Source organism: Chelonia mydas, chromosome 27 (assembly GCF_015237465.2).
Source record: "Chelonia mydas isolate rCheMyd1 chromosome 27, rCheMyd1.pri.v2, whole genome shotgun sequence".
NCBI lineage: Eukaryota > Metazoa > Chordata > Testudines > Cheloniidae > Chelonia > Chelonia mydas.
The window spans coordinates 10,553,364-10,563,929 of NC_057860.1; the positions used below are offsets into that span (position 1 = coordinate 10,553,364).

Below are 10,566 nucleotides of genomic sequence, written 5' to 3' on the forward strand. Positions count from 1 at the left end.
GATCCCTAGGCGCTGGGCCAATTGCGGGGGGAGCAGCTACGGGGAAGGAACACTAGGTCCCCACTCAGTGACAATCTTCCTGCTCAAAGCGGGGCAGGGATCAGGGTCCCCGTGAGATGCACAGGGGGTCTGCCCTGGTGCAGGGGGAGGAATCAGTGTCCTGGGTAGACACACAGGGGAGGGGTCTCTGCCCCGTGCAGGGGGAGGGGCCAGCGTCCCAGTGAGAGACACTGCAGGCCGGGCCAGAGGAATCGGGGTGGGAATTCACATGAGGTGCAGGCTGGGGATGGAGCTTCCCCCGCTTTATTGAACAATTCCCTCCTGGCTGCCTGGAGTCCCCGAAAATGGCAAAAGCCGCAGTTAGCAGCCTTTCCCCTGTACACGTCTGCTCCTTACGACATGAGCAAGTCCTGATTAGCAGAGCCCTGGGGAAGCCTCCCCTGTCCGGCCCCTTCGGGGGACCCCGGCTCCGTAGGGGGCTGCGTCACCGTGGGGGGGTCACAGGGAGGTGCCCATCAGATTCACAGGGCGCCCGCTGTACCGTTTGGAAATGTCTGCTTCAATCTGAAAGACAGGGCACAGGTTCAGGCCCAGGGTGAGGTTACTGGGGGAGAGGGCAGCCCCCCCAAGGATGACTGGTGGGAGGGGCAGGGACTCCATGGAGGGGGAGGAAGTGCTGAGGACAACGAAGCCTGAGTTACACAGGCTGGGAGCTGTCGTGCATGAAATCAAACTCAGGGGCCTGTGGCTACATGGGAAAGAAAGGAGGCGCCATGCGGGCAGCATCTGATTCGGGACCCCTCTCTCACAGGGAGGGGGCACCATGAGGGTGAGATCTGACTGGGGCCCCGTGTCACAGAGAGGGGGGCGCCGTGTGGGTCAGATCTGACTTGGGAGCCCTGCCTCATGGGGGAGGGGGTGCTGCGCAGGTGAGATCTGACTGGGGGGGCCCCTCACCATGGGGGGGGGGGCGCCGCGTGGGTGAGATCTGACTTGTGGGCCCCGTGTCATGGGCGGGGGGCACCGCGCGGCTGAGATCTGACTCAGGGGCCCCGCCTCACAGGGGCGAGATCGCACCAGCGGCCCCGTGTCCCAAGGCCAGGGGCGCCGGGGGCCCTTCCCCATTTCTTACCAGTTTCTGCAGCTCCTTGGTTTTGTGCACCAGCAGGTCGAGCTTGGGCTCGAGGGCACCCTGCTCCTCCAGCGCCTCCTGCCTCTTCTGCGCCGTGAGCTCCTTCTTCAGCACCAGCAGCTCCGCCTGCTTCAGCTTCTGGCGCAGGAGCTCGCTCACACGGTCCACATACCTGCCCCACGAGACCCAGGTGCGCCATCAACACCCTCCCCTTCAATGCCACCAAGACCACTGTCCCCCCGCCCCAAGGGGCTGCCTGTGCAAAGGCTACCCCAGAGCTAGCTTCACTCTGTCCCCCCGACCCTAGCGTCCCCTCCCTTGAGGACAAACCTCCCCATCCCCACAGGAAAGAACGGGCTCGCCCCCCTACAGCGCAGGCTGGGAGAGAGGAGGGGGCCCCCACGCACCTCGGGGAGGCCAGGATCAGGAAGAGGTGCTGCATCCGCAGGTTGATCAGCCGGCCAATCAGCTCCCGGACAGCCGCCGCCATGGCGCCCACCTTCTCTGCGGTCTGGCCCTGCAGGATGGGGGGGGCCAGCTGGAACTGGCTCACTGACACCACGTCGGCCTCTTCGCTCATTTCCACGATGCGCTGGGACAGGAAGGTCTCTAGCTGGGGAGGGACGGGGAGGTGGAGAGTGGGGAGCAGGCGTGGACACCCCGGCGTACGCGGAGCATGGCCCTTTCAAACCCCTTGGAGAACACAGAGTTCCCGCAGCCCAGGAGGCCCGGATACGGGGCCCTTTCCCACCCATGAGCCAGCTCAGCCCTCACTAGAGAGGCAGAAATCCTTTGGACGCAGGCTCTGGGCAGAGCTCCCAGGAAATAACCAGGAGTTTGGATCGCTGGGTTCTGTTCCCAGCTCTGGGGGTCCAACCGTCAGAACAAGGGGGTCTGGAACTCAGGACTCCTGGGTTCTATTCCAGGCTTTGCCATTGAGGCAGTATTTCTTAGGCTGCTCCGTGACTCAGTTTCCCCAGGTGTATGAGGGGGATAGCAACATACCCCACTCCCCCTTAATTCCTTAGTGTGTGCTAAGCCCTGTCCTGGGATACCTCCATCAGCTCGTCGATGAACTGGCTCCGGGTCTCCGGGTTCTCCAGGAGGGTCAGAGCATCAGGCCCTCGGGCGACTCCATCTGGGACTGAACAGGAGAAGCACACAGGGCAGGGGGAGATCTCACTGAGCAGCCGTGGAGACTCCCCACCCGGGCACCAGATTGCCTCGAGTCACTGCCCCTCACCACAGAGCTCCACATGCTTTCCTTGGGCAGCCGCCCAGCAAGACCGCCCTGGCGAGCACAGCGCTGGGCCCAGCCGCCCTGGCGAAGCCCCCAGGGGAGCAGCCGGCCTCCTTCCAGACCTGGCATCCTTCTGCATTGAGAGCCAATGCGAACCCAGTGCCCGAGGCAGGACGTGCCATCCGCCGGCGCCCTCTAGTGGCTACCTGATTTTCCTTCTGGTGCTAGCTCCACTCACGTGCCAGGTGTGCCCCGCTGGCCAGGGGCCTGACTCCCTTCCCCCACCCCAGGAAGAGCTGTGCTGGCTCCACGCATTTGGGAACCTCAGCCCGCACCGCCCTGTCCCTTCCGAGCAAAATTCCCCCCACCAACACCCCCGAGCTCCGCCAGGGAGTCAGCCGGCACCCCAGTGTGACAGAGTCTCTGAGGCCAATATCGGCGCAGGTTAGAGACTGGGAAGGAGAAGGCCACAGACAGGCACTGGAGGGTGGCAGAGGTTACGATCCCAGCTGCACGGTTCCCAAGTACATTCCCCGCCCTGTCTCCATACCAGCCGCCCACCCCACTTTGCTCGACTGCCCCTGACACTGCCAGCCGCCCCGGGGCTGCGGAGAGACAGAGAACGAGGACCTTACCCTGGATGCCAGCCTCCAGCACCGTGATCTGCACCGGGTCACCGCCACTCCCGTCTCCCCAGTCTATCCCGTCAGTGCCGGCTCCCTGCAGCGAGTCAAACGCAGCCTCCTGTAAGAACAGGCGCTCTGCCCCATAGCGCCGCCCCCAGGATGGGAGCCTTGAGCTGCCCTCGCCTTGAGAGAGAAGCAGCCAAGAGCTAGCACTTTACATAGGATCATCCCCATTTTACAGATGGGGAAACTGAGGCATGGGGCGGGAACTCACTCAGCGGGGCCAGTGGCAGCGCTGGGAATGGAACCCAGGTCTGAGTCCCAGTCCAGTGCTCTAGCCACTAGGCCACACTGCCTCCACAGTTTACGCCTTCCCCCAGGGTCCCAGCCAGCCCGGATCCAGCCTGTACTGTGCGGCACAGCTGTGACCCCATGGGGTGAGTAGCTGCCCGGCTGGTGGCTGCTCAGAGGGGGGAAGAGGGGTACAGCACACACCCACCTGTGGGTCAGGTTCCAGTGAGATCCCCCAGTCCACCTCCTCGGCCTGGGTTCCGTCTTCACCGGAGATGCTGTAATCAACCCCCACGGGGGCCGGTGTGGACTCCACCCCTAAGTCCCCCCAGTCGATCTGCAATGAGAAGAGCAAGACACCCCCCGAGAGAGGAGCTCTAATCGGCACCAGGCTGCGAGAGCCTGGAGCATGGGGCTGCCTGCCCTTGTGCTCTCTCTAGCTAGCAGCTCCAGGCTGAGCTGATCTCCTTGGCCCACGGAGACACCTCTCCTCTCGCTGCTCTAGACCCCCAGGCGCTACCCCGGCTCGCTCTGGAAGATGCTGCCCAAGCACCTGGGAGACCAGTGTCCCCTTCACACAAGCCAGGGGTGACCCTCAGAAGCGTGTTTCAGGTGCTCTCCGGGAGGCTGGAAATCACGCCAGAAGTCCTGGAGGAGCCTCCGGTTCTCGTGGTACCTCGGCATGACCAGGCAGCACGGGAAAGCGCAGGGAGGAGGGTGATCCTGTATGTTTACACTGCACTGAAGGACCCCCCAAGCGCTAGGGATTCCTTCCCCCAGCAAAGAAATGCAGCCACCTCTGGGGCGGAACCAGCGCCCAGCGCAGTCTATAGCATGGAGGGGAAGGAACATTCTGGCCAAGGACCCAGGAGCAAACTCCAGAGCAAACCACAGGACCTGTGAGCTCCATGCAGAGCAGAGAGGACCTGCTTTTCTCAGGTCTCTGCCTGCCAGTGAACTCCTGGGACACAACTTCTCTCCCTGGGGAAGACGCAGGGCTGAGTCGGCCTGGCTGGGAATGAGAATAAGCCTATCAGGAAAGACTGGGTTGAGTTTGGGTCAATTCACTGGGCCTGCCGCACGCCTCTGTACCATGCAAGGCAAACTGGGCATTTAGACTTGGGCCCACCTGCTTAGCAACCCCCCTCGGGCCATAGTCTCTTCCATTCGATGGCAGCCTGGCCGGCACCTACCGCCTCCTCGTCCTGCTTCTCGGGCACCTCCTCCGCCCGTGGGCGCTCCACCGTGGTGGGCTCCACCCCCTTCCTCCACTCATAGACGGTCGTGTTCCCGCGCTCCTGCACGTGCCGCAGCAGGGGCACCACCTGCTCCGGGGAGCTGGAACACACGACAGGGCCGGGGCAGCGTCAGGGCAGCCGGGCACTGGGAGCCCTTCTACCTCCCCCGGTTCTGCTCCTGCCAGCTGCACCGATGCACGCAGTGCCACGGGGCTCCGGGGGAGCAGGCTGGGGGTCTGCATCAGCTGTGAGGGCCTCAGCTCAGCTCTGAGCGGGGAATCTCCCTGACAGCGGCTGCCAGGAGCAGCAACAAGGACCCCGCTTGACTCTCTGGCACTGAGATAACGACCCCTTCTCCCAGCACTGCCACTGGCTGGACGTGGGCGGCTCAGAGAGGGGGAACATAGAGCCCGGGGATGGCAATTTACAGCCACCTTTCTCCTTGCAGTCACAGCAACCTTATTTGGATTTAAAGCAGGCTTATTGCGGTCTCTGATCCTCCCAGCCAAGGAGGGATGGGGAAGCTCGGAGAGTCACCAAGGAGCCAGCAAACCAGGCAGCTCACTCCTGCTGAGAGGGTCTGGGACTGAGCCCAGCAGTGCTCTGTCCGGAACGGGGGTATTTAAAGACGGGCCCAAAACAGCCAGGAAAAGCACAGGGCTTCCACAATCAGCAAATTCCAAGGGCAGATCTCAGCTGGGAAACTGAGCAGCAAAGGTGGGTGTGAAACCAGAGCCGCGGCGCCGGGGGTGGGGGGCAGGGGGTGGTGGTGTTAGATCTCCACAAACCACATACCAGCTGGATGGGGGAGGGAGGAAACAGAGACCCTGGAGCAGAAGGAAGCTCCAGCATCCCCCTCCCTCTCAGAGGCTCTGCACATCTGGCCTGCCTGCCCCCTAACATGCCCAGACTGGGGGCAACCCAGCCCAGCAGCATTAACACCTCCGGATTTGAGTTCCGGAGTACAGGGAGTCTCAGCACAGAAGATCAACACCTGCTCGAATTGGGGGAAAGGAGAGGGACCAGTCTCCCTCCCCCCTCGCTCTGCTTGGCGTTCCCAGTGCCGGTGTCTGGTTACCTCTCACACACGAACTGCACACAGGCCTGGTATGAATCGATGGCTTCCGAGAGCACCCGGGCCCCGGCCCCGATCTCAGTCAGCAGCGCCGGCAGGTCCTTCACCAAGGCCAGCAGCTCCCGCCGCACGTTATCGCCCTGCCCAGTGAGAACGAGCGGGGGCGCATTAGAGCAGGGACCCAGGTACTCAGGTCACCAGCCAAACCACAGGGCTAGCTTGGGCTGCCAGGATGGAGCATTTGATCCCAGCAAAGGGCAATGGGTGGAGGAAGGAGCCCTAGAGAATGCTGGAACGCAAGCTGGCCTAAGGCCAGGAGACCACCAACAGAGCCAGGGGGAGCTGGGGTGGGGTTGCCAGGGGACAGCCCCCGGGGAAGATGCTCAGCTGCTGGAGCGCAGAACAGGCAGGAGCGAGTGGATCCGCTCGTCCTGTCAGCACGTGGTGCTGAAGCGGCAGGTGGCGCAGCTGACGAGAAGCAGAGGAACCGGAGCCCAGTGGATCTGCAGGGGTGAGCAGTGGTAGCACGAGCAGTCCCACGGGCACAAACCTGGCACTAGCAGCCTGGGCGCAAGGAGCCAGCTCAATACTGGGTGCGGGGGTGGAAGAGGCAGGTGTCCCCCTAGGACAGGCACATCTGGCCCTCGGCTGCTCAGACAGCCTGCCAGGAGTGCGGGGAAGGCATGCCCAGGGTCCTGGCGAGGCCCCGAGGTTTGGAAACGGGGAGGTTCCTGGAACGAGCCATTGGTAACAGGCAGGTGAGGAAGAGCCAGGGGCAGGGCTGTTCAGGGCACTGGTGGGAATGGCTGTGCAGTGCTGAGAACGGTCCAATACCATGGGGGTGGGTCACTGGAGAGGGCACTGAAGGCCCAGGGATCTAAGCGATGGGGAGAGGTGGTGGGAGCTGGGACCCTCTCGGAAAGGAGAGGCCCAGCACACCCCGGGCACAGAGAGGCACGTGACGGGCGCTGTGCGGGGCTAAGGCAGCGTCCAGGCTCTCTGAGCAGGCCCGGCCCCTCCCGGGCACAGGGGGGCACATGGCGAGCGCTGTGCGGGGCTAAGGCAGCGTCCAGGCTCTCTGAGCAGGCCAGGCCCCTCCCGGGCACAGGGGGGCACACGGTGGGCGCTGTGTGGGGCTAAGGCATTGCCCACACTCTCTGAGCAGGCCCGGCCCCTCCCCTCCCGGGCACAGGGGGGCACATGGCGAGCGCTGTGCGGGGCTAAGCCAGCGTCCAGGCTCTCTGAGCAGGCCCGGCCCCTCCCGGGCACAGGGGGGCACACGGTGGGCGCTGTGCGGGGCTAAGGCATTGCCCACGCTCTCTGAGCAGGCCCGGCCCCTCCCGGGCCCAGCGAGGGACTCACAGTGATGCCATACTGCTTGCAGGAGGCGTAGAAGCGCTCCCGCATCTCGGCGGCCCCCAGCTGGCACTCCTCCTCCTTGCGGCTGTACTCCTGCTGCAGCTGCTGGCACTTGCTGATCTGCTTCTTCAGGGACGGGATCTCGTAGCTGACGCTGCGCAGGAGCAGGCTGGCGAGTTCCACTGGGGCGGGGGGGGGGGGGGACAGACAGGAGAGGAGACGCGTGGGGCACCGACCTTTCCTACCTGGAAAGCCAGGCCAAGCGCTGGCAGGCGCCCAGGTTACGGGGCCGAACAGCCCCTAAGCCGAGGCCGCAGGAGGATTCTCTCTCCTAGCGCTGACCCATTCGCCCCAGCCCCACCACTCACTTTAAGGACATGCAATTCCAGTGCTGAGCAGTGGGCCGGGAGAGCGAAGGCTTCTATGCCAGAACGGGCACAGTGCTCACGCCACCGCTGCCACGTCCCCGCCACCCCTGCCTATGTGCCTGAGTTCTGACACTGCTGAGATGGTTAGTGCCGCCGGTGCAGAACGGCTTCTGTGCTCCCCGCCCTCACGCGGCTCTGGGTGAATGACTCCTTTATACGGGCCGCAAAAGGCTGAGGGAAGTGGGGATGGGACAGGACGCAGGGACCTGGCTCAGCACGTGAGAGCTGGGAGTACAGGTGAGCTCACGCCAGGCGGATGCCGTCCCCAGCAAGTCACACCCAGAGCTCCGGCAGGAAGAAAGCAGGCGGCTGCCCCCTGCTAAACACCTACATGTCCCACTGCGGTGAGGTGAGGCTGCCTTACCTAGGTAGGTGTTTTCCTTTTCATACAGGGACAGGATCTCCTGCCAGTCCTGGAACAGAGAGCAGAAGAAGGGAGAGGCTGAGATGATGCCAAATGCAGCTGGAGAAGCACAAAGCCCCTGAGCGCCAGCCCGTGCAGTGTGAGAGCCAAAGAACAAGCAGGGGCAGGGCACGCGGCCACACTTGGCGGCGAAGGGGGAGTTCAGTGCTTGGGAAAGGTGCCCAGAGCCAATCAGGCAATGGCAGCACAAGCTTCCCGCAGACCTGTGGCTCAATGCTGCAGGGCCTCTCAGCTGAGATGGTGGGCTGTGCGCCAGGTACCCTCTAACACAAGCACTGAACTGACGGCATCCACCCATCTGGGTTGATTAGTGGATACAGCACCTGACTGAGCCTCAAGAGACCTGGGTTCTAATCCTGGCTCTGCCACAGGCCTGCTGAGTGACTGGGGCAAATCACTTCCCTGCTCCGTGCCTCAGTTTCCCCATCTGTACAATGGAGATGATGACACTGATGGAAAGCACTAGACAAGAGCTAGGGATTATTGTTACTCGCTTCACATAGGGGCCGCTGTACAGGCCCCAGAGAACAACAGCTTCTAACTGCTGTTGACTCAGGCTGGATTCGAATCGGCACCCTAGAGACATTGGCTCCATGCATCCCGCTATCAGCCCAGCCCAGCCCGACTTGCTTGAAAGTGGAACGAACTTGACAAATTCTTGGACAAGTCCGACTCCATGGGCTGCTCACCTTCATACGCTGGGAAGAGTAGCGACCAAAGATGTTTTTAGTGGAGGCCTCGGTCCCTTTAAGAATTTCCACAATCCTCAGGCAGTGAAAATAGTGAATATCTGGAATGAGACAGAGAGAGCTGGGACGGCAGCAGACGGGATGCGATGCCCTTCTCCCCCTCAGCCCCGGGTGACAGGGTGAGGAACCCAGGTTTGCTGAGCACAGCTCCAGCCCTTGGCACTGTACGCTGGGGCAGCAACAGGGCAAGGGGGCACATGTCACTGGGCTTCTGTCTCCTTTCTAAACAGGGACGTTTGTAATACCCGAAGCCCTTGGGGCTGGATTCCTCTGGCATCTGCAATGGGCCTAGTGCATGCGAGAGGTGACTTGGGGCAGTGAGGGGGACACACAAGCACCTCAGCCCCAGGATGGACACGCTCACGACCCTCGATCGCAGCAGTGAACTGCTACTGGGGCCACAGAATGCCAAGCAACTGACCAGACCCCACGGACGTCAACAGCCTTCATGGCAAATCCCCTGCATTAATGGGTCCCGCCACCCCTGCTTCAGATGCTGGCACCCAAGCCTGCGTCAGGGAGATCCTCCCCCCACCCAGCTCCACTCACAGGATCCCGAGAGCAGCTGCTTGATCTCCTCGCTCTCTGGCATGTCCTGAATGGCCACGTTGATCTTCTCCCGGATAGTCAGCACGTGGCTCTGCCATTTCAGGTTGCAGTGTCTCCTGTCCACCAGCCAGTCTATAGAGGGGACACACGGACGTTAAACACCTCGGTCAAACGCGGTCAAAATGGGTAGTGACTAGAAGCCATCATCACCCTCTGGCGGCTGTTCAGTAGCCTCTCTGAGCTGGAGGGTCTCCGGGGGGGCTGCACCACAAGCGCCCCCCCCACTCCTTGCTGCCTGTCTCAGTAGAGAGAGATGAAGAATAAACTAACTTCTCTCTTACTTCCCTGAGCAGGGAGGAGGCACGTCAGTGTGCTTGGGGATCCGCACCCGGCCTGTTCGGGGGATTAAGGGAGGACTCCAGTCGCTAGGACTGGCAAGCCAGCACCCCACCCATACGCTGACCCCACTAATCTATACAAGGCCTGTGCTGACAGGGGCAACTCTGCTCTGCTTCCTCTGGGGTTTCATTCCAACGGGAGAAATGAAGACAAATTCTCCTCATTCCTGAGTCCTGCTGAAATCAGGACATGAGCTTCACGGTGGAAGGAAACTTCTGCGCGTGCTGACAGCCAGTTCTCTGGCCCACCTAACCCCTCACCCTCTCCACCATGTGCCCCTCTCCCGGTGCACGCACCACAATGCCCTCCCTCTCCAGCCAGAGACAGGAGCGAGTATCCTACCTAGCAGCTTGCTTGTCTGGATGTCAATCGGCAAATTCTGATAGTCCTGGCGAAGAGAGACATACATTGCAATAAACAGGGAGAATCTTCTGGATGAACAAAGCCAGTGCATGGCCTGTAATCCTCCCCATCCAACACACCTTCCCACCCACACCCCGAGCATCTGCCATCTTCCAGCATTTCCTGCTCCGAGCCCATCTCTGACACTCTCCTGCTACCCCAGCTCCTAGCAAACGATGCTCCCCAGCCCTTGGGTTCCATGTCCTAACAGAGGGCAAAGGTCTAGTCTCTTACGGTGCTGATCCAAACTTGGATGCTCTACTTTCCTAGACAGACAAAAGACGTCTGGGGACAACGGGTGAGGTTACGCTCAGCCAGCGTATGACAAATGCATTGTCACGACTGCACCAAACGTTTGCAACTGTTTTTGTTTGGAGACCAAAGTCAGCGGGAGGGTAAGTGAGATTTCCAATTGGTTAGTCTCTAAGGTGCCACAAGTACTCCTTTTCTTTTTGCGAATACAGACTAACACGGCTGTTACTCTGAAACCAGAACTCTGAAAACAGCTGACCTAGTACAGGGAGTGCAGGAGATGGAACTCAGACAGCAGTCGGGCCTAGACTGGGGAACTCCCTGCCACAAGAGATCCAAAGGACTAGGGGTCCCACGGTACTTAGAACTAAATGCAAAGATTTAGCTCTCCTACAACAGCTC

At 61.5% G+C, this 10,566-nt stretch overlaps 1 protein-coding gene across 5 annotated transcripts in view; it reads right to left on the bottom strand.

Annotated features, from left to right (window-relative positions):
• Nucleotides 1-287: 287 nt before the first annotated feature.
• The window catches only part of CDK5RAP3 (CDK5 regulatory subunit associated protein 3), a 28,610-nt gene continuing 18,331 nt past the window's right edge, over nucleotides 288-10,566 (bottom strand). For 3 of the 5 annotated variants that reach the window (XM_037887190.2, XM_037887187.2, XM_037887191.2), the window contains exons 2-14: nucleotides 9,853-9,898; nucleotides 9,112-9,243; nucleotides 8,503-8,603; nucleotides 7,754-7,802; nucleotides 6,965-7,143; nucleotides 5,606-5,742; nucleotides 4,483-4,627; nucleotides 3,498-3,626; nucleotides 3,008-3,092; nucleotides 2,188-2,276; nucleotides 1,540-1,745; nucleotides 1,133-1,304; nucleotides 288-564 (exon numbers count right to left, since the gene is read on the bottom strand). In XM_037887190.2, coding sequence (XP_037743118.1) covers nucleotides 499-564; nucleotides 1,133-1,304; nucleotides 1,540-1,745; nucleotides 2,188-2,276; nucleotides 3,008-3,092; nucleotides 3,498-3,626; nucleotides 4,483-4,627; nucleotides 5,606-5,742; nucleotides 6,965-7,143; nucleotides 7,754-7,802; nucleotides 8,503-8,603; nucleotides 9,112-9,243; nucleotides 9,853-9,898 — 1,536 coding nt within the window. In that variant the 3' untranslated portion in view covers nucleotides 288-498. Of the gene's footprint in view, nucleotides 565-1,132; nucleotides 1,746-2,187; nucleotides 2,277-3,007; nucleotides 3,093-3,497; nucleotides 3,627-4,482; nucleotides 4,628-5,605; nucleotides 5,743-6,964; nucleotides 7,144-7,753; nucleotides 7,803-8,502; nucleotides 8,604-9,111; nucleotides 9,244-9,852; nucleotides 9,920-10,566 lie in introns of those variants that run through there. The other 2 variants (XM_037887189.2, XM_043537060.1) reach the window with 2 other exon arrangements.